The 23,361-nt window shown below is 51.6% G+C and overlaps 1 protein-coding gene across 1 annotated transcript in view; it reads right to left on the bottom strand.

Moving 5' to 3' along the window:
* The window catches only part of NUAK1 (NUAK family kinase 1), a 70,714-nt gene extending 48,636 nt beyond the window's left edge, over nt 1-22,078 (bottom strand). The window contains exon 1 of the mRNA XM_044229380.1: nt 21,701-22,078. Within this exon, the coding sequence (XP_044085315.1) occupies nt 21,701-21,964 (264 nt within the window). The 5' untranslated portion in view covers nt 21,965-22,078. The remainder of the gene's footprint in view (nt 1-21,700) is intronic.
* Nucleotides 22,079-23,361: the final 1,283 nt, after the last annotated feature.

Genomic DNA, 23,361 nt, shown 5'->3' with positions numbered 1-23,361 from the left:
CAGCGCCTCCGTATCTGTCCCCCACCAGGAGCCCCCACATCGCATGTACGTGTCCGCTTCCCTAACCTCGGTCACCATTCACACAGAGACCATTTCTGTCTCCACGTCTCCAGTGCCTTGCAAGTGCCTGGCACATAGTAGACGCCAAGAAGCTGTAGCTCAAAAGGACCCCAAGTGTTACACAGGACCCTTAACATTTTGTGAAAGTGAAATAAACCAGACGGGGAAGGCAAATCCTGTATGATCTCACGTACCTGTGGAATCTCAGACAGCCAACCTCATAGAGGTAGAGAGTGCACTTGTGGGTGCCAGGGCCTGTGGGGTGGGGGAAATAGGAGATGTGTGTCCAAGGGCACCACACCCCCCAGCTCTAAGCTGACTAAGTTGTGAGGACCTGAGGTGCAGCATAGTGACTACAGTTAACAAATACTGTCTGAGGTACTTGAAAGTTAAGAAAGTCGATCTTAAATGTTATCACCATGCATGTGCACGAACACACACACACACACACACACACACAAAATGATGATTAGGCGAAAGGATAGAAGTGGTAACTAACCTGATAATGGTAACTATTTTGCAATATACCAAACTGCAAATATATGGAAATGTATCAAATCATTGCACCATAGACCTTAAACTGACATACATCCTATGTCAATAGGATGGTTGTCTATGAACTGGGAAGGGAGCCATCTCCTGACACAGAGCCTCTGGGTACTTGATCTTGGACTTTAACCCTTCGAAACTATAAAAAATAAATTTCCATCATTTATAAGCTCCTGAAAAAATAAGACGGAGATAAGAACAGCACCCACTGCGGAAGGCTGGGAGATAATTCACAACAACAGCTAACAGTGATGCTAATAATTACAGGTTATCAGGCCCTGACTGTGAGCCAGGCACCGGGCACCATCCTGTTGCTCAACCTTTCCCTCATTAAATTCTTGCGGAAACATTATTATTTCTGCTTCTCCATGAATATAAACGGAGTCTGAGGCAGGTGATGTAACTTGCCCCAGGGTACACGACTCACAAGTATGGAAGCTGGGTCACACAAAACCCAATAACCATATTCTTAAACTCTGGACCACACCCACAAAGCAGGTGCCGCAGCGCCTGGCTCAGTGCGGGAATTTGATGAAAAGAGGCTGAATCCAAGTCTCTGGAGATAACACCTTGTTTCTGCCCTGAGTCTTGTTTTAAGCTAGTTTTTAAACTGCTTCCATCTTCAAAAACACCTCCGTTGGTGTTGCTTGCTTTTCTCTGTGAGGCCAGCCCACGCAACTGGACAAAAGGCGGAGCTGGAGAGGGGTGTGAGAGGTGCGTCCTTAAAAATGATGCAATCATGAGTCAATTCTCCAGCAAGCAATCCAGGACAAATCCGCTCTGGACAAGGCACTGATCTAGGCCCTGTAGGACATGATCCAGACATTCCCTGTAAGGGGCTTACAATCCTACTAGAAAGGGCGGTGGACATCAAAGCTTCTCCCTGCCCTGCACCCGTTCACCCTTCTACTGATAGGCAACTTCTCTGACGTTGCTCTGGGGATCCCACCACGTGCAGTTTTAAAAGAGAATGTCAGTCAAGTTAAAGCACTCTCCCAATGCCAACAGGTGGGCCCGTGATCCTAGGACTGGGCTAAGAAGAGGCTGTTTCCACAGAATTGAGTTTTGAGTGGTCTGAGAATGGCTGGGCCATTCATCCCAACAACAATCTCTGAAAAGAACTAGTTCCCTGGGGCTTCCTTGGGTTTTGTCTTTTCCCCAGCCTCATCCTCTGGGATACACCAGACCTTCCAAGTTCACTTCCTCCTTCATGAGTCACAGAGTCCATTTCTGTCACTAGCAACCAAGACCCCTAACTTCTACCGGGAGACGTCAATGGGTCAGCGTGGGAAGACAGAACAAGACTACTGAGCAGGGAAGCACCTGCTATGTTTGGGGCTAGAGAAGTCAGGGCAGGCTCCTGGGAGCAGGTGGGATGGGGGACTGGACCAGAAGATACACAGTCTTCGGCACAGACAAGGAGACTACCAATCAAGACATCTCACCCTCCTCAAGCCAACAGGCAAACACATAAGCCTAGAGTTTGGCCAAGATGATGCTTTTTCTAGGACTGTAAGACCCTTTCCAACAAAGTGTCTTTTTGGGAGATCGTGAACTGTTTTAGGTATGCAGAGTTGGGGCCTCCTAAGAAGTCCTTCCGTGCATCACCCCCTGCCATTTCTACCTCTGTGTTTCACTCACAGTCCTAAATAAGACCAAAATTGAGTCTCATTTTGCTCATTCATTTTTCCATCCTTAAAAAGGACATATCTGCTCTGTCCCCTTTGCTCACACATACTGTGCGCCTACACTCAGTCACCTCCTCCACGAAATGGGCCATGTCTCACTTGACTGGTACAAGTCAAAATGCCAATCTTCAGGGACCATCCAGATGTAACTTTTACAATAATTTCCTCTTGCACCAAAATAAAGCCATAGTAAACTGTTATGGAGTTTTGACTTTAGTTTTTGTTTTTGTTTATGGGGTTTTTTCCCCGGGCTGGTTGGGGGTTCAGTAGGGTTATTTTTTACCTATCTTGCAGAAAAGTAGAGAAAGTCTAGCCATATTCGCTGCCAAATAATGTTCATATCTATATTTACCAGTTCTTATAGACTGAATTGTGTCCCCCCAAATTCATATGTTGAGGCCTTACCCACCAATGTGACTCTATTTGAAGGAAGAGCCTTTTAAGGAGGTAATTAGGGGTAAATGAGGCCATAAAGATGGGGCCCTGATCCAACAGGCCCGGTGTCCTTATAAGAAGATGAAAAGACACCAGGAGCATTCACATACCCATGACAGAACATGTGAGGACACAGCCAGAAGGTGGCAGTCTACAGGCTGGGAAGAGAGGCCTCACCAGAAACCAACCCTGCCATCAGCCTGATCTTGAACTTCCAGCCTCAGGACCTGTCAGGAAATTAATTTCTGCTATTTAACCACTCGGTGTGTGGTATTCTGTTATCCTGCCAAAGCACACTAATAATCTACTCCTTGCCCAATTGACCTAAATCACAGTCAACATATAATCCAACCAAAGGGAGGGTCATTCACAGTCAATACCAAGCATAACAAGCAGAGCCTACAGTGCCTTGTTCATCTGTGTGTCCCCCATATCTACAATAGAGTCTGGCACCACAGCAGACGTTCAATAAATAGTTGTTGAGTCGAATCAAGTGAATAATAATAATCAAGTCTTCACTTTTGTAAAAATGAAAACACCCACCCACTCAGGCCACCAACCTGGCCCAGCACCTCAAGTTGTTAAAGTCAGATGACCTACCTAGATGATACCCCGGATTCCACTCTAGTCCACACCATCTGTATCCTTGCGGGGAAGACGGCAAACCCAGGCATGCAAGACCAGGATGGGTAAACGACCCCCAGGCACTACGCATACCATTCCGTCCCACTTAACTGTACTTGCCCCACCAGCCCCTGAGACAGGCTCCTCGTGTTGCAGGAAAGGAAAACAGAAACTGAGAAAAAGGGACTCCCCACATCACAGGTCATGAAGGCCACACCCAATGGTCAAGGGGGTACTTGGATTTTGTGGCCAATGCTGCCTCTGTGGGGCCACAACTGTTCCCACGATTCCATCAAATCCCCAGAACGGCAGGATAAGGAAGGAACAGCCTGCGTCCCGACATTGGGATGCTTCTTTTCTCGGGAAGTTAGGCCTGGGGGGAAACTAGCTCAGATATCAAACTGTTCAAACTTCGTGGACGATCCAGCCAGGGACCTAATCAGAACAATTTGGGTGTGCGGCTAAACAAGGACAGCCCTTCCTGGATCAAGCACCGCCTTTATGGCAACACTTCATAAGAACCATTCCCCTACAACAAAACTGTCAAACCCAGCAACCGCAGGCCAGGAACATCCCAGCTGAGCTCCACCAAGCTGCTTTCTGATGTACTGTACACACAAATACCAATATTCCCCAGATGTTCTCTATGTAAAACATTTGGTTTGAGAGGCAGCCCTTCTTTCCCAAAAACCCTTACATTTGTTTAATGGACTCATACAGTTCAGCTAAAATGTCCTGGATCAGACATCTGAGGCCAGCCCGGCTCTGATGTAAGCATCCCATCTGCAGAAAAGACGAACAAGTAAATAAGACAGTCTTCCCCAAGATTTATGCTCCCTGCATCTTTAAGCAGGTCATAAAATGTAAGCTATGTATGGCTAATAAGGCAAGTTGCTTTCAAGTGTGTTTCTGAGTCCATCTCTGAATTAATCGAAGACCGATGTTCCAACAGAGAGTGGGTCTGGCCTGCTGAACAGGAGGCCACGTTCTGCTTCTCACTCCCACAGGAAAGAAGTTTTAAAAAAAAATCGGTCATCTGAGCCACCTTGAGGTAAAGGTAGGTGCTTCCTCGTTTTCATCATTCAGATACAGTGGTGTTCCAACGCCACTTACCCTCTAAGCCACACTCGAAAACACAGGTAAGAGAGGGGGAAATGGAAAATGTACTCCTCAAGTAACCCTGGCCAGCCCTACTCCCCCCACAACGGCTCATCCTGTCACATGAGAAAAACGGAAGTTCACGAGACTCATGGTCAGGGCCCGTTCAGCTGTGACGATTATAAGAGGAAAGGAAATAAACTGTTAGAAGAGCCACCCAAGAAATGTCATTGAATCCATGCCCCGAGTCCCCACAGATGGCAACCCACAATTTTTCTTACTAATATTTATGATAAGCTTGGTCACAGCAAATCTTTGGGGAAGTGGAAAAATGGAAGGAGAAAGCCGTCAGAGGGGGCCTCACTCACAGAACGAAGACGGAACAACTGATTTTTACCTTCCATCTTTAACTTCCGTGTCTTGTGGGTTTTGCAATATGGGGCAGGCATTATTTTTGCTATCGGCAAAGAAGGATTCTATCCTTTAAAAGGGTCACAGAAAGGAATGAAAGTTGATGAGGGAAAAGACAGACTACAGCAGACAGGAGAACCCCAAAATAAAGTTCTGAGGAACAGTGAGGAGAAGTTCCCCAAAGACATCAAGGAGAGTCTAATGTTCATGTCTTTTGTTTTAAGAAGGAAAGAAAGTGTATGTACACTTGAAAAAGAATTCCAAAATAAATCCATTTCTTTGACTGAGACTCGTGGCAGGTTCAACGCTAGGAGCTTGCTTTTCCTTGCTTTTCCCTATGGCTACTCTCTGCTTTCCCTACAGCCTTCTTGTCCAGTCAGCCGACTAGCCACCCACCGTCATCCCAGCCAAGTCAACTGCCCCAATATGGCAGCCTCTACGGCCCATGGAACTCCTCATCCTCCAGCAAGGCTAGCAAACTATGACATGATTATAAGCCCTTCCAGCCTAAGGATAAAAAGCCCCGGATTTCAGACTTTTCTTTCATCTCTCACTGCCAAGAACAGGCAAAATGCAAGAAGATAACACAGAAAATACCCCACAGGGGTCCCGACAACGATAAGTGCTCCAAAATGCTTTTACGATTGTAGTTAACAAAGAGGCCTTATGCAGAGAGATACATAAGTAAGAAAACGACTCCAATGAGACCTTCCAAATCTTGAGAGGTCGAGAAAACAGTGTCGGGGGCAGCGTGAGAAGGGGCTGGAAGAAGGGGAGCAGCTGGGGCCACTTTCGAGAGGACATTTCAGGTCACCCCACCGAAAGAAGTCCCTCCGAATGTACTTCTGTAGCCCCCAGGGAATTGATTTTGGAGGATGGAATTATTTCGCTGAAATAAACAGACACACAAAGGTCGCTACCACTGGGGCCTGAAAAGAAAACAAGCCAGCTGCCGCATTTACGGGCAGCCTCTGATGCAACAGGAGCAAAAGGTCCCGGCCCAGATCCAGGCGGATGGCTTTGGACACACCAGTCCTCCCCAGAGAAAGCAAGCATACCGAGGGCAAGGTTGGGGGCTGGCGGGGGGGGGGGCCTTGCCTCCCCGTGAGTGAGGTCCCCATCTGGCCAGGCATCCATGAGGCATCTTCAGGAGAGCAGACCTCGGACCTCTACACTCAGCGTGCGCCAGCCAGTAACCTAAGGGATGGTTTAAAATGTGGGTGCCTGGGCCCCATCCCCAGAGAGCTTTTAAAAGGTTATTCTAATGCTCAGCCAGCAACCAGCAGCGTAGAGGGAATTGCCCTCAGCGGGGTCAAATGGACCAGAGTCAACGCAGGTGCAGCCTTGACCCTGTGGGCAGATCAGGCCGAGGGCCACTCTCTCTGTACAGAGCTGGCACGTAGTGGGCCCAAGGGAATGTCTGTCTGCCGAATGAATGAGTTAATTCTGCTCCTTAAGGCCAGGGATGGGCATGTGTAGATCAACAGGGCTCATAACGTCCATCCGTGTTAATTCCCGAAGCAGGCACTGCATAAACACACCTGAACTCTGATTCCAAGGAACTGGCAGAAAAGGATATGAAGGTCCATCCAACACGCACAGGAGGCGGCTGCTCAAAGCCCAGTGACCGTGAGCAGCAATGTCCCCCAATTTGAGGGCTTGGATCCTGCCTATGAGCACAGGTGTGGACAAGTGACTTAATTTTCTATGCCTCAGCGTATCCACTGTAAAATGGGGATAGTCACGGTGTGCACATCTCAGGGTTTCCGTGAGGATGAGTTTAGGTCAGTGATCTAACACACATAAGCTACAGCCAGCTACAATCACTGCTATGCAATTGTTTGCTATTATGATCGCTCCATGGAAGGGACAGCAGGCAAGGACACCTCATGCTTCAGGCCCACTCTAGGAACCCCTCTATGAACTCCAGACCACTCTATGAAGGTCTGAGGGCCCTCTGGTTATCACGAAAGAAGGTGTGGACTAAAGAAAGTGGAGTGCTCTATCCCCAGATAAATAGAGCAACGAGCTTCCGGTTGTCCAGAGCTGAGTTTTTTGGGTTTTGGTTTTTGGTTTTTGATTTTTTTTAAGATTCATTTATTTATTTGAGAGAGAAGCGGGGAAGGAGGGAAGACAGGGGGAGAGGGAGACAGAATCTTTTTTTTTTTAAAGATTTTATTTACTTGACAGAGATCACAAGTAGGCAGAGAGACAGGCAGAGAGAGAGAGAGAGGAGGAAGCAGGCTCCCCGCTGAGCAGAGAGCCCGATGCGGAACTCGATCCCAGGACCCTGAGATCATGACCCGAGCTGAAGGCAGAGGCCCAACCCACTGAGCCACCCATGAGCCCCGGGAGACAGAATCTTAAGCAGCCTCCCCGAGGAGCACAGAGCCCAATGCAGGGCTCGATCTCACAAGAGCTCTAGAGGTCCGACCTGAGCCAGAACCAAATCGGACGCTTCCCCTACTGCGTCTCCCAGGTGCCCACAGCCACAGCTGTGTTTCCCAAAGTGCAGACCATGGACCAATCCCATCACATTCACTTGAGTCGCCTGCTTCAAATGCTGTGGATTCCCAGGTCTCCCTGCATCCCACCCCTGCCCTGCTGGATCAGACTCTCTGGGGCAGATGCCAAAGATGGTACATTTTGACTGGCATACCCAGGAGAGCCACAAGTCCCCTCAAAATTAAGAACCATTGGATTGGCTAAGCTAGAGGATCCGTGTCTGTATCCCCCAGAGCCTCACACCATGCCTGACACACAGCAGGTGCTTGACAAACACTAGGTGACTCTCGAAGTGTTCGTTCAGTGTTTTGAAGGCCCACTCTGGGTAAGGCCCGTGCAAAGCAATGCTGAATCAGACTTCATTCATTCACTCTAAACATCACTACTGGGTGCTGACAACATGCCAGGCAGTGTTCTAGACACCAGATACAGAAAAGATGACAGATGAGATTGCTAATTACAGATAGTGACAAGGGCTGCGTACGGAACTAATAAAGCGAAGCAAAGGGCAGCATGTTCCTGTCATTAAACTCAGCACCTAGAGCAGCTGGAATCAGAATTTCTATGAAGATGGAAGAGAGCTCTTCAGCCCTGCCCAGTAGGAAGACACTGGCCACAAAGAGTTATCAGGCACTTAAAATGTGGCTACTGTAAACAAGGAACTGAAGTTTTCATTTTAATTGCAATCAATTTTAACAGCCAGTCATGTCCTTGTTAGACAGTGCAGGTCTAGAGGCAGAAGAAGAAATGGAAATGGGAAATGATAACACAGGCTGGGATTACGTCAGTGGGAGGACGTAATTGACTAAGACACAGAATCATTGAGACTTTGGGACCGAGTTCCTCCAATTACTGTTTTCACAAGCTTGGAGACAACTTCTCTTATGTCCTACGGGTGGCAGGTGGGGGAGGGGGCAGTGTGCTTAGAGCACCATGTCTTATCAAATGCCTCTCACCCAATTACCAGATGCCCTAATGTTCTCTGGCTCCAAGGACTGAAAGAACAAGGTCAGGTACAAGGCATTGTACTTGGGCTGGAATTTTTATAGCCCATGATCAGTTGGAAGAGGTATGCAGCCCGGCCAAGCCCCAGGGACCGTGGTTCGGGAACACACTGCCGCCCGCAAAGCCTGCCCACAGCTGCCAGAGAGATCTCTTTCGGCTCCGCCGCTCTGCGGATGGTCGGTCATTCTGTCCTTGGCTAAAACGTCCCACTGGGCCCAAGACGCGGCATGGATTTTATGAGATTTCTCCGCTTCAAGCCTAAGTACGAATACAAGCCTCCTAAATTCCACCGGAAAATTGGTGGCTAATCCAAACATTTCATAAAATTAGAACTCATTGTGGGGCTGAAAGGAATTCAGGCTGTGCCGCCACCAGAGAAATGGAAGATATTTGTTATAATTTTTTCCTTCATGAGCTGTTTTAGGAAGCAAGTGCCCTTTCTGCTTGAAATAAAGCAAGCATGGGGGGAGGAGAGGTGCGGGGGGAGGAAGGGGAGAGTTTTTGTTTTTGTTTTGTTTTCTCTGTGGTTTGCAAAAAGCATCACCAGATGACAAATGGGGGGAATCCTGGTGCCCTCCCTCGCCCCGCAGCTCGTGGAGATCATAAACCTTCCTTCCCAGTCTTGGCTGCATCTCGCTTTGGAAAGATGGTGTTTTTCCTGGAAAAAGGGGGATTTTTGCTCCTTCCTTTTCTTCTTGGGCTTTAGCCCCAGAACGTTCACATCCAGAGATTTCGTGAGCAAGAGGGATCTCCGAATCATTCACCCAGGCACGCGTGCCTATGGGTCGCCAACCCTGATTCACCAGACACTGGACCAGGCACTTGAGATACATCGGCAAGTGAAAGCAATAAAAACCCCTTCCCCGGGGGCAGCGTGCATTCTAGCGCGAGAAGACGAGCAAGGGAGGATTCAGTGACGGCTGCACCGGAGTCATGCGGGGACAGGATCTGAAGACTCGCCAAGGACAGACTCTGGAAGAGGCGGGAAAGGGGGCTCTGGGAGAGCAGGAACCCCGTCGTCTGACCATCCCTCTCCCCTTTCACCCACAGCAGAGCAACGTCTGACACACAGCTGGCCCTCAACAAATATTTGTTGAGTGAATAATGAAGCCTGACACCAAAATCGGTCCCAGAACTCTCATCACACAGATGAGTTAGGCGACGCTATAAAAGGGATGGATCTTGCCCCAGCTCAAGCAGCTCAAGTTGTGGCCCATGAGGGGACTGACCCCAAGTCTCCTGACACCACCCCCAGACTCAAGATGCCCCACAGCCACTCGGCAAGTATTGACGGCGTTTACCGTGGGGCAGGCCCTGAACTAGTCACTGGGAGGACGTAATTGACTAAGACACAGAATCATTGAGACTTTGGGACAGAGTTCCTCCAATTACTGTTTTCGTAAGCTTGGAGACAACTTCTCTGAGCCTTAAGTTCTAGGTTCAATGGGTACCTACCATCCAGCGTGCAAGTAAAAAGCCAGAAGGAGGGTTGCCTAAGCTTCCAAGGTCCCAGACCCATGAAAGGCTAAAGGAACCCAGTGGTTATGACCATGACCCTGACATCAGATAGCCCAGCCCCAAAATCCCAGCTCTGAGACTTTGGGCAAGTCACCCGAGCTTTCTAAAACTCCTCTTCCTCATGTTCAAAATGAACATCCTAATGATACAGGAGAGAAGGAGAGAAGGCCTGTCAAGTACTCAGAACAGCCCCTGGCATCCACTGGTCACTCAATAAGGGTTTCCTGCTACTAACACTGTTAGGGAAAGAACCCTCCCTCTGCCCGGGATGATACACTCAAGCAGATGCACAGGATTCAGGGGAGATTTCCCCTTCATTCCTCTCCTCTCCAGGATTTCTGTTCCCAGCTGCTTGCATACCCACTGCACACCGACCATTCCCTCCCTGAACATCCCATTTGATTCTTCCTGCCGTAACAGATACCATTTGACCATGAGGAAGACCCAAGGTAGGGTTCTCCCTAGAGTGAGCACATCACTGTCCTGCCTTTCCATCCAGACACATTCACACGCTGGGCTTGGAGCTCACCCAATCAATGGAGGACTAGCCCGTTCCCTCCCGCCGCTTCTGCTAGTTGAAAGAAAAGTTCACTTTCAGCTCTACCAAGAACCATTATTACAAGATAATTCCTTGGCGTCTAGGACCACTGAGAGTTTCTCTAAGCTTTTTGGCATCTTTTTTAATTGACTCTGAGAAAGTCAAGGGTGCATGAGGGATGTACTTGAGGCCAACGGATGAAATTCCAACAGACTAAAGCTACAATTCCAACAGACTAAAGCAACACACACACTCACACACCAGGGAATCAGTCTCCTTAAATAGATCAGCTAAGAGGGGTAACTGTAGGCCACAAAAATCGGGATCTGAAATAACCAGGGGGAGCTGCAAGTTCTATAGCCAAGAGGTGGTTGGGCCCCCTTGGGGCAGAGGTTGTGTCATGCTCCTTATCGTCTCCCTGGTGCCCAGCACAGTGCCTGGCACACATGTTCATCAACTATCTGAATCCATATTTAAATGCCATGTGGGAGAGGCAGAAGGAACACCTGCCACAAGGGAAAAATGACAGCAGATGTTTCCATTCCTTCTTGGGAAGCTGTCTAGGCTCCTAGCTGAGAGCTGAGACAGAAATGAGTTAAATTCCTAACATCATCCCCAGGTGACGAAGAGAGGGGCCCTGGGCCTCAGTTCCCTCCACGGTTGGTGGGAATAGCTGTAGCATCTCTCCCACAGAATGGCTCTAAGGACAACAAAGACATCAGCGAGGAGAGCTTGTGACACACTTACCCCGAGGCCTGGCAAAAATGAAGTGTTCCCTCAAAAGGAGTTTGATCGATGGATCAATTGTCTTCCTCTATAAAGATGAAATACTAGTAAACCCATGAGTCAGTCTTCCTTTTAAATGAAGCTGCCAAAAACATCTCTTGCCCTGGGAAGAGACCTTCCTTCGACTTTTCCTCAACCCTCAAGTCTTGCCTCCAGAATGAAGGAGCTGAGCCGCACCCCCTCCCCCGCCCCCCAGGATGCCAAATGCCCCCATCACTGCTAGAGCCACGGGGAGGAAAAAATGTTGTCTCTAGGGAGAGCCAAAGTCACAGGCCGAAAGCAGAGGCAGCCATGGGCTCTGGCCTCACGGGGACCCATGGAAAGCCCTAGAAACGCTAGGTATCTTAGGAATAAGCAAAGATTCTCTCCAAGCAACCGCACAAAACATGAGCTAGCCCACCTCCAAACCTTGAACGATCAGAGCTAGCACTGGCCAAGGACTGGCTACATGTCAGACACCGCTCTCGGCACCGTCCCTGAATCCACGGGACCACCCAGGGGACATGTAGTACTCTCACCGTCCCATCTCACACATGAGAAAACGGACAGGTCCTTGGAAGGGGAGAGTCTTCTCTCTCACGAAGAATCTAGCGCAGAACCCACCTCACAGACGTGCTTAAAAAAAGCACCGCCTGCCTTGGGCTGAAGGGCATCCGACGGGACCAGGAGCCTGGGAGTAAGACGGCCTCCCCAGGGCAGGCTGACACACTCCACATGGGAAGACTCTCCTTACACTTGTCAAAGGCTGCACCAGACAACCTGAAAAGAGTTTTGAGAAATAAAAGATACTTCCCTTCCCCCGCAACACGCGTCCTTCTGCCAAAAACCAAACAACAGGAAATGAAATCTACATTTCGCCCGTTTCATTCATGAATCCCAAGATTCTCTTCCTGCAAGCCTGGAGACCAGTCTGTCTCGGCCCCTCGATGTACAGGTGAGGAAAGGGGGTTCAACACCGGGGTACCTACGACACGTGATATCAGCGGGCAGGATGTCCTGCTTTTCCCAGGAGGGTTCCTTCTAAGAATAACACTTAAAGAGCATTCGCTGTGGACCACACATATTTCTAAGACCTTGACACCCAGTGCCTGTAGCCTCACAGCCACTCCCATTTCACAGATAAAGAAACTGAGTCAGGCTGACCATCTTAAGGTTACCCAGGAGGTTCAGGCAGGCTCTCAAACCCAGGCAGCCTGGCTCAGAGGCCACGCTCAGCCCCTACCCTCATGCTCCCTTTCAGATCCACAGGTGGGATCACCCACTTCCTTTCCACCTCTGTCCTGTAGAAGACACGAGAACATCCCTGCGAACCATACCCGAGCGGAACCCAATTCTTGATGAAATGACAAGAGCCAAGAAGAACTCCCAAACCCACAGCAATCCTCTGTCTTTGTGGCTTTGGACCCACAGCAATAGGAGGCTTGAGGCAAGCAGAGGGGTTGGAAAGGGGACAACGAGGAGGGGATGAGGCCCTCAGGACATACCAAGACAAACAAGCGCCTCCCCTTTATTTCCCTGGGAAGTTGCCCTCAGGCCCTGAGCCACTTGACTGTCACCCCCCTCCCCTCCCAGGGGCAGGGGACCCTACCACAGCTGCTCCCAGCTCCTCCACCCAGAAACCTCTTGCTCTCTCAGGATCGCTCACAAAAGTAAGCGATGTGGAATTCTTCTCTTGAGTTTAAAAGGCAAATCATGATGGTGTTTTTTCCAGACATACATTAACTCTGAACTCCAGCCGGTGTACAATTCTTAAAGTACTTGATTTACAACCCAGGGAGAAAATGTTTTGAAAATCTTTGCAGACGTACTTTGCATCTAAAGCTTGCCTACTCCTGCAGAGCCTATCACCAGGGCTTCTCAGATGGGGGGCTGGGGTCTCCCGGGAAGATATGAAAGTGTGGGAGCAGCCGCCCAGGGTGGGAAACAGGCTCCCTCCTCCTCTCCGGCAGGGGTGCAGAGCTGCGGCTCCCAACCCTGGGCTCCTAGGGCGCCTGGGTGGCTCAGTCGGTTAAGCATCCAACCCTCGTCTCCGTTTTGCCTCAGGTCATGATCTCGAGATGGTGGAATTGAGCCCCCATCAGGCTCTGTGCTCAGCATGGAGTCTGCTTTGAATTCTCTCTCTCCTTCTTCCTCCTGCTCATGCTCTCTCTCTCTCTCAAATAAATAAATAAAATCTTTAAAACAAACAAACAAACAATGCTAGGCTCTCCACACTTGTCCACACGGCACTGAGGGAGGTGAGCCAGAAAGGGAAGAGGGTGTGGACCCAAGGGGCCTTCCTTTCCTGCTGCCTGCATGGTCACAGATCTCCCCTTCTCAGGCTTGCTCCTGCACGTCTCATTCATTCATTTATTCATTCATTCATACTTACTGGGCACCTACTGTAGGCAGGGCTCCGGGCCACAGGCCAGAAAGTGGTGAGGAGTAAGATGGGACCCCTATTGCCCTTCTAACGTGGGAGGAAGGGGAGGGGATCCACAGACCAATCATCAAAGCCGCACAGTTCACGTGTTCTGAAGGAAACGCACAAAGGGCCAAGATAGAAGAATGAAGAAGTGGGAGTTTGGACCCTGGAAGGAGCCTTGAAGGATGTGGCAAATTCCCCACACAACCCATGGCGGGGTTTCAAGCAAGGAGACTCGTGTTCTAGGATAAAAGACCACCAGGTAGGCGTTGCTGGTACTTCTCACCAAAATAAATAATAACACCAACCCTGGTTTTCAAAAGCCTGCTAAGCAACCAGATTCTGTGTCGGAAGCTTCCAAATCCTATTTCTCATGGCAGTTCCACTTGGTAGGGTGCTGGGAGGGAGCTGCACTTTCCAGGTGAGAAAACAGAAGCTCAGAGAAAACATGTAGCTTGCTCAGAACCATCTAGCTGCCGAGTAGCAGGGATGAATTTGAACCCAAATCCATCTGGTCCTACAGCCATGGTTTCTTCCTCTACACCTCATTTAGATACTATCTTGCATTGTTCCCAGATTATTCCAGATGTATGACTCACATGCTCCTACTAAAGTCTCTGTATCTCAGTACAGGACTTGTCATGTTCTCTGAAATGGCCAACAGTCCCGAGCACAAAGGAAACACTTATCCATACATCTGGTTGACCAATGGATTGGAAGGAAAAGGTACGCCAACCCTCTACATAAGTTGGGTGTTTTGTGTGTGTTTTTAGTATGTTGTGTCTGAATGTTACCACTCAGCCATAGGGCAGGCATGAGTGGCGGCTAATAAAAAGAATGATGAAGGCCACTAGCAGCACTGGTTGACCACGGCACACAGGACGCTGCTTTCCACTTCCGACACAAAATGAGCTTGAGAGTTCTGGGGACCCACAGACTGGAATCTTGAAGGCCTGACTGATATGGGCTTCCATTCCCATCCCCCCTCCCCACCCACTCCCCTGAGCCCCGCCTCGGTTTGTTTGTCTTTTTTTAATAACAGCTTTATTGTGATCTAATTTACATATCACAAAATCCACCCATTCAAAATATACAATTTGGGGACTTCCGGTATATTCACAGAGCTCGGCAACCATCACCACCATCAATTTTAGAACATTTCCATCTCTCCGAAAGAAACCCCACCCCCATTAGCAGCTACTCCCCATTTCCTTCCAACCCACTCAAGCCCTACGCAACCCCTCATCCATGTTCTGTCTCTCCAGCTTTGCGAATCTGGACATTTCGCAGAAATGGGAGCATACAATAGTGATCTCCTATGACCGGCTTCATTCCCTTAGTGTCACGTTTTCAAGATTCACCCATGTTGTAGCGTGTCTGTAGCACCTTATTCCTTTTGACTGCAGAACAATAATCCCTAAATATTCCCTAAATAAAATTACGGAAAGAATCACATGCCATATTCCATAAATAAACTGAGCATGCCACATTTTCTTTATCCATTGATCAGCTGATGGACACTGGGGTTGCTCCTCCTGAGGGCTGTTAGGAGGAACGCCACTAGGAACATCTGTGTTCCCGTCTCCGTGCGGACGTGTGTTTGCATTTCTCCTGGGCAGGCCTGGGAGGGGAACCGCCCATCCCCATCTTAAAAGGCAGTTACAAGTTTACCGAAGAGCCCCGCGGTGAAGTCAACATCTGCCTGCTCCTGGGCCGTTTCCAGAGAATTTTATCAATACGGCCAGACTCCGCTCACGGGTGGGTCATCTGGCCGAGCCCCTCCTCTTCTGGGGCCTGGGATCCTCTCATTCCTGCGCTGTACAATGTCGTCTGGGCCAGCGCGATGATAAATGCGTTCTGCTTTAAAACAGATACTTCACAAATCATAACTTACAGATGCTCCGGGACTTTCATGTGGGAAACACAAATGAGACTTAGGCCGTCTGACTCCGGAGCCACTGAGGACAGGAAGCCACGGCCAGGAAGCTGACAGGCCCTGGACGGGCATCGCTGTCCCTCACGAGTGCATAAGCGCATGTAACAGATGGGGAATCCATGCTCCGAACGGTTCGCCTGGCTTTGCAGACTTTGCCATGTAAGCCGCCATTCATCCCCAGCCCTCGTTTTCCAATCCCAGCCAATCAGAGAGCTCCTTGGGGTCAGAGAACTGACCCCATTCACATCAGTGTCCATCCCACAAGCCTTTGTTGAGGACCTACTATGTGCTAGGCAGGCTGCTAGGCGCGACAGGAGGTTTGAGACAGCAAGACAGGGGTTACCACCTGACGAGACACTGGCCTCCAGCCTCACCTGCTGCTGCTTCCCAGGAGGAAGTGAGATGTCCTGCGCGCTGTGGGTGCATTTCTATCTGCAGGCAGGGAAGTGAACCAGCTGACCTCTCCAGGCCTGCTAGGGATTCCAGAATCTGAGGCTACTCAAGGAACAAAGAACTCAGTGTGTGTCCAAGTGGAGAGCTCCCTGACTTGATTCATTAAAACAGACTCATGGCCCAAGAAGCAGACAGCTCGCCAGAAGCAGACATATTACTGCGGTTCCGATCCTTATCTTCTCATACCTCAACTCTTGCGAAAACCTCCAGGCTCCCCTCCCTGCTCCAAGCCAGCACACCAGACTCCTGGGCTCGGAGGCCCGTGGAGACCAGAACCCAGCTCAGTCCACCTAGAGGGTGGGCTCTCCACCTAGAAAAAGAGATATGGTCCAGGTCTCTACATTCACACTGCCCGGGTCCAACCTCCGGCCACTGCTACTACATGTGACCTTTGTGGTCTGTGACTCAGTTTCTTCATCTGGAAAATGGGATAATAACAGGCGCATTACGAGAATTAAATCAGTTAACAGGTACCTGGTGATGCACCTGGTAGCTGCTATTACTATTACTAAATATTATTATTACGACCCCATCCTATCTTGTCAATCTTGTCTCCCACTGCATCCCAGCACACACCCTCCATTCTAAGTAATCTGACCTGCTCACCCTAGACTTCCCCTTTGCCTGAAATGCCCCGTATCTCAATCTTCTGAAACCCAAATCAAGGATCATCTTCGACATCAACTGTCTTCCCTAACCCTGCAGAATGTCACAGTCCCTTCTCTCTATCCATTTCCTGAATACTGCACGGAACCCTCCCCCCTCCTCCAGGAGAAGAATAACCCCACGGCTAGTGCTCCAACACCATGAGCAGGCAGCACGCCCAAATCCAGAGGTCACCCGTTGTGCAACATAAGGAAGGTTCTCCATTTCTCTAGCAGCAGTGGGTTTTGAAACAGACCACCCGACTCCCCAGCTGTACGACCCCAGGCAAGTTACTTAACTTCCCTATGCATCCTTTTGCCCACCTGTTAAATGGGTCTAACTTGAGCCCACACCTCTCAGGGTTGTTTTGAGTGTTAAATGAGAGAAGATGTCTGGAAAGCGGTTAGCCCAGCGTGACACACACCAAGCTTTCAAAAATGTCAGCTGGTAGTAATCACAGCCCTGTGGCAATACGGGGAGGGGGTGTTCCTGTCCAGAATGGAACTTGCTTGAACAAACTAAGCTTCAGTGAGCTGCATTCCAACTGGAAAATCACCTGACACAACCCAGTCCCGTATAGCAGAGGCACTCAGACCTCGTAACTGCTTAGAACCTCTTCCACCAGATGGGTGGTTTTGTGGGCCTTGGTCACACCTGGGTCCCAGCATTTTAACATGGAAAGCAGCATTCGGGAGACAGTTATAAATCTTGCACCTACACAGAACTAGTTCAATATCTGTAAGTACGTTTTATCTTGGCTACTAGACTACAAGCCCCTTAAGAGTGAGCATCATGTCCCGCTCTAGTAAAGATTTATTAAAAGAGTGATGCAAAAAATACCAAACCGAGAATCAGGTTGCTTGGACCCAGCTCGGTCACTTACCAGCTGTGCAACCCCAGAGAAGTCCCTTAACGCTTCCATGCTTTATTTTTCCCATCCCCAGGATGAGGAATTTGGCCCATGTGTTGGCCAACGAGCCTTACTCCCTGAAACTGGGTTTGGGCCTTTGTTGCAACATGGCACCTGAGCCACCGCAGATGACAGCCATCTGGCCCAGCAGGCCACCTTACCATATGACAGCACCCCTCGTTTGCAGTTTTCTAGCACCGACAAGGAGTAACTTCGGGCCAGTGCTTCAAACACCTATTTTTGGTCAACTCAGTTCCTTTGCTGAGTGAGGACCCCCCATCACCCATGGTAGAGTTCTGGGACACACAGGGACACCAACGGCAAATGGGTGCACACTCTGCCCACTGGACCTGCTGCTCCCATGCCAGACCCCTCCCAGAGACCTCGCCTCCTGCCCACCCCACACAGCGTACTGCTTGCAAGAGACAACCTGGTGCAGAGGGAAAGTTGAACTTGGCCCTTGGTGGGGAGGGGATCATATGACACGTCTCAAAATGGTGTTTGTTTTTGGGTTTGGGTGTTTTGGCAATAGTTTGCGCAGCCTGAAGGTCCAGGCAGTTTGGCTCAAAGAAAATGCATGCCGTGTTATGCCACAGGGGCTCCACTCAACAGCCCTGCCCAGAACTGTAGCAAAACAAAAGTTGTGCAAGAAACAAAGCCCAAATTCAAGGCTTTAGAAATGCATTCAGATCCTATCAGAAGCTGGCTGATGGTCCTGGCTTCTTATGGGCACGCTTTTCTGTGAATCTTGCCTTCCCTAATTAATCTGAAAAGTGGATTCTTTCCCCTACCACTCTCTGAGTGAAAGCACACTGGTTTGTCTGAGCTTCCAGGTCTCCCTGGTGGTCTTAAAATCTAAGGGAAAGTCCACGGAAGGAACTAAACTGGCTAATTTCACCTTCTGAGGCTTTCCATAGATTATTTGACTCAATCATTACACAAGTCCACGCATGTGGTACTATTGGTAGCCCATTTTACAGATGAGGAAGCTGAGGTTTCAAAAACTTACAGAGCTCGCACAAGCTCACGGAGCTACCGGAAAGTCGGGATCCGAATGTCCACCAGGGCTCTTAGCCCTTCTGCAAGAGTGCGTCCTTGTAGGGTGTGTTAATCTCTAGAACAAGCCACTTGGAATCCTTGTGTCATGGACACCCTCCGGCCGTGGCCACAAACCACATCTGGGAATTCAGAAGGGAGCGTGCCTGGACGAGGCCAGGCCGAGGGCCACTCCAAGCTCCCGGTCCTACAGCCCTCTTCAGAAGTGGCTTTCCCAGAACACAGACGATGATGCTGCGTGGTGCTCTGTTTGATTCAGAAGGCCCTTCCAGATGTTCAATTAAAAGCCACAACATTTTCATTTTTAAACACTTCTCTGTCTCTGAGCTGCTTTCAGTAGGAGTGCTGATCCCACAGTGTCTCATGCCCGGGACGCCAGCCACCCGCACTGGCAATGCAGCTTAAAGCCGCTGTCCTCTTGAGAGGTGCCATAAAAGACAGGGGTACAAATGACATGAAAACATCACTTCGGAATTCTACGCAAAACCCGAAAAGGCAGACCTGAACCGCCCTGTCTCAAATCTCTTCCACCGCACCCCAAAAGCAAGTTGTAGCTATTCAGTCCCTCCCTAGAACCAGAAGCAAACTCCAAGTTCATACTTCAGATGAGAATGTCTTGCTGCTCTTGACAGAATCTGAGTCACCAAGCACTGTCCAAGCGACAACGACTCGCTAAATAATTTTTTTGTGTGTTTGCTTTATTTTCTGTTCAGCCAGGCACAGGGAATTTTCCACCTGACAATTCCTGTTTCTCACTTAAGTTCTTACGCCATCTGTGAGCACTGTACTCCGCAGGGGGAGGACCCAAGGCCAAGGAGGACTTCCCATCCCCAAACCTCAGTTTTCCCATCTGGTTAATGCAAGCCTTTCACCAGATGATTCTGCTAATGTTCTGTTTATCTATCGAATAGAAAGCAGTTTGAGGACTGCTAGTTTCTGAGCCTGGATCTTCTACCAGATTCAAAATCTTTACATAATGTTTGAGTAAAACAAGAGATTTAGCTGAAATTAATAGCACAATGGGAACCGACCAGGGCTGGACAATAACGGAGCAGGACTCCAGTCTCCAGACGGAGAAACGAGCCTCTCCCGTTCTCAGGGCGCCCCCTAGTGGCCATTCTACTAAATCCCGCCGGAATGTTCAGAGTTTCTGCAAATAAAGGGAAAGACACCCACCAAAAGAGAAAGGCAGGCTCCCGACTACGGCTACTGATGCAATCCCTTCCACTCTAACCTCGTCTGTGGATCAGACGGCGAGCCGAAGGCCCGACAGGAAGCCTCAACGAAGCTCACAAAGGAGTGGGCCCTAAGACAAGATTTCACTCTTTCAAACAGTTGACGGCAGGTCCCCAGCATTCAGGCTTCCGGACCGCTGGCAGATCCCAGACACACCCTTACCACTCAGCCCCTCACGAGCTCACATCCTCAACCTGCAGCTCCGACCGGGTCTGTTTTTCATTATTCCGCTTTCCAACTTCCCAGCGCGATTCTTCAACAGCTATTAAGACAACCCGAGCAAGGAGCCAGGCTTAGTCCTTGCTTATCCAACATCCAGCCTGGGGAATATCACCTCAGAAGAAAAGCATGAATGAAGTGCACGTTTCTCGGTCTGTTCTTCCACTGACCTGAAAGTGTGTTCCTCAGAGGACATCTCTACAATCATCTCCCTCTTTAACGTGTTCAACCTCTGGGGAAAAAATGGCACCTGCCCAGAGTGAATTCTTAACTACTGCTGGCTATTGGATTTGTTTATTGGAGACAGCTTTAAAAATACAATGTACAATGTCTCAAGTTTCCAATTAACCTATCCCAGACATTTTTTTTTTAAGCTACAGAATACATTTGGATCAACCCAAACAATGGAGCTTAGATGAGGAAGTTATCCAGGGACCCAAGTGTTTGAGAATTCGGGGGCTAAACCTTCTGAATGGGGCCCCATTTTCTCCACAGAACAGTCCCTGTACAGACTAAAAAGAAAAACAGCAACATCAACCCACCTACCACTTCATTCAACGGTTCATTTTGCTTTTACCCCAGGGTCATTCGTTAAGTTTATAAGCAACCCTGGGCCCCAAAACATCCCCCCCAAAAAGTGCACATGAGGCGTACCATAATTAGTTCCTGACTTGGGCCCTAAATCAATTAAAATACATCTGATATGCTTCAAATCCAAGAACTATGTTAATTTTCTGCCACACACCACACAAAAATCTTTCTGCAACAGTCAGTCACTTTGAACCCAACCCTCTGGCCACAAGCAGTGTGCATTTCAAGGGCCTGTTCCACAGAAAGGAAAAGGACAGCGCGCCAAGTTAGGGACAAGGTAGAGACCCCAAGGTACTCCAATGGCTTCCAAATGGGACTGGGACCCTGGCAGGAATTCAGCTGTCACAAAGAGTGGGGAGGCTGGCCCAGTCCCCTAAAGCAATTCAGCAGCCCTCCAACCAGGACCTGAAATGCAGTGAGGTCTGCTGCAATCCAGCATCTGTGCAGCTACCCATGCCCTGGGCATTTCGAACTGTCACCACCCTCAGGCGTGCAGCAGCCTTCACTTTTGCTCCCTAACCCTCTCTCTTAAAAGACAGGCAGGAGTCCACCCTCCCTTGCAGCTCACAGCAGCACCCGGGTGATGGAGAGTAGGAGTGGGAGAGTGGGGGGTCGCCCTCACGTACAGGACACGGGACTCCGGGGACCTGCTCCCCGATGTGAATGTGGGTCTGTTCGGAGTTAGAGCAATAAGGCATTCCAGGGCTTGGTCTGAATGCGTGCCCGGGAGGGAGACCTCCACGGTCCCAACGACTGCAAAGTGTTTGCAAATCATAAACACTACTTTGCTGCTGGGAGAAAAACCCCCAAAATATGCGCAGACAGGATGTAACAAGTGTTTCAAGAGAGAAACACGCCTGAGTCACGGGGAACTGGGGAGAGAGTGAGGAGTCTGTCTGGGGGTTCCCGGGAAGCCCCTCTCGGACAAGAGTCTCAGTGCTCCAGCCCCACCCCCTCCCCCGGCCGGGGCGCCCTGGGTCCGCAGCCGCGTCTGGCCCTCGCTCCGGGGAAGGGGTGGGGGTTCCCCACTCACCACTCGGCCCGAAAACCTCTCGGTGGCCCTCTTGACTTTGCCGTAGGTGCCTTTGCCCAGGGTCTCCTGCAGCTCGTAGCGGTGCTTCAAGTTGTGCTTGTGGTGATGCCGCTTCACCCCGTGCGGTTTCCTGGGCTCCGGGGCCGCCGCCGCCGCCGCCGCGGGGGCTGCAGTGGCCCCCGCCACCACCTCCGGGGGGGAGCCCGGAGCCCCCGGCCGCAAGTCGGGGCCGTCCGCGGCCGCGGGAGCAGCGGCCCCCTCCATGTCGGAAAGCTGGGCGAGCCGGGCTGGAGAGGGCTGGACCGGGCACAGCGTTCGCGGTGTCGGGGTCCCCGCCGAGGAAGCCGGGACGCACTCAAGGTCGCCCCCGCAGCATCGGAGAGGCGGCCCGATCCCGCTCCGGCTGCGGCTCGGTCACTGGCGGCGGCGCGGACTGCACATCTGGCGCCCCCGGCGCGCACGGTCCGCGCACCGCCCCCCGGTCGCGGCGAGCTGCGGAGCGTCGGGCGAGGTGGCGGCGGTGGCAGGGGAGGCGGCGGTGTTCGCAGGAGGGAGGGGAGAGGGGTGGCTCCGAGCGCAAGCGGGGGAGTGTTATGTGGGGCGCCGCGCCCCCCGACCCCTCCCCGGGAGGACGCGCAGACGGGGCGGGGGCGGGGGCGGCGCGCGCTCGGCCGGCCCCCGGGGGAGGGGAGCTAGGGGCGGCGTGGCCGGGGCTTCCCCACCTCCCCGCCGCCACCCGGGGCCCGGGGCCACCCGAGCTGGGAGGGGGATGGGTGCGTGTCGCGACAAGCCCTTTGTGCCGCGCGGCGTAGGCCGCAGCGGCGGCCGGGGGTCTTTGTCCTCGCTCGGCTGGGACCCGGACTGGAGGCTTCCAAGCCCGGGCGCCCCCTCCCCGGGCTCGCCCGCCGCAGCTACCGCGGGCCCGCCGCCGCCGCCTCCTGCTCCGGCTGCTCGGCCTCCCCGCCTGCTGGCGCCCGGGCGGCGGCGGCGGTGGCGGCGGCGGCGGCTGGCCGAGCCCCGGGGCGGGAGAAGCGGGAGCGCTCCGAGCCAGAGGCCGCCGGGGCTCGCTCGCGATCCGGCCGGGGTCGCCAGGGGCCCGGGCGCCCCTTCATTTTGTTTTAGGTGTCGCCGCGGCCGCCAGGCCCAGACGGAGGAGAGGCTGGGGGAGGGGAGTAGGGCGGGTGTTGGGTTACAGGCGGTGAGTCACGGCCCCTCCGCCGCAGTGCGCACCCCTCCCGCCCGGCCGGGGCTGGCACCCCGCCTCCGAGGCCCCCTCCTCAGGCCGGCCCGGCTGTGCTCCGCGGAGGACCCCAAGAGGGGCGCCTCGACCTCGGCCCCGCTCGCTCGCCGAGGAAAGGCAGAGGCCGGGAAGAAGGGAGGCCGGGAGGCTGAACCTGGGGGCCGCCGGCGGCCGGCCGGCCGCCGACAATCACCGGGACTCCGGCCGCCTTGGAGGGGAGGACAGAGTTGGGGGCTTGGAAGACGTGGGGCGCTAGGGGGGCCGGGACGGAGCCGGGCGCCCTCCCTGTCCTCGACTGCTTCCTTCGGAGGTGGGAGGTGGGCGAAACGGGGACCTCAGAGGGAGCAGGGCCGGGAGCCTTCTGAGCGAGAGGCGATTTGCAGGCCTCTTGGCCCCCTTGGGCCTTGGGAGTTTTCCTTGA

The sequence above is a fragment of the Neovison vison genome, chromosome 12 (assembly GCF_020171115.1).
Source record: "Neovison vison isolate M4711 chromosome 12, ASM_NN_V1, whole genome shotgun sequence".
Classification (NCBI taxonomy): domain Eukaryota; kingdom Metazoa; phylum Chordata; class Mammalia; order Carnivora; family Mustelidae; genus Neogale; species Neogale vison.
Note: the sequence above shows the minus strand (reverse complement) of the source record. Positions and strands in the feature narration are given on the sequence as shown.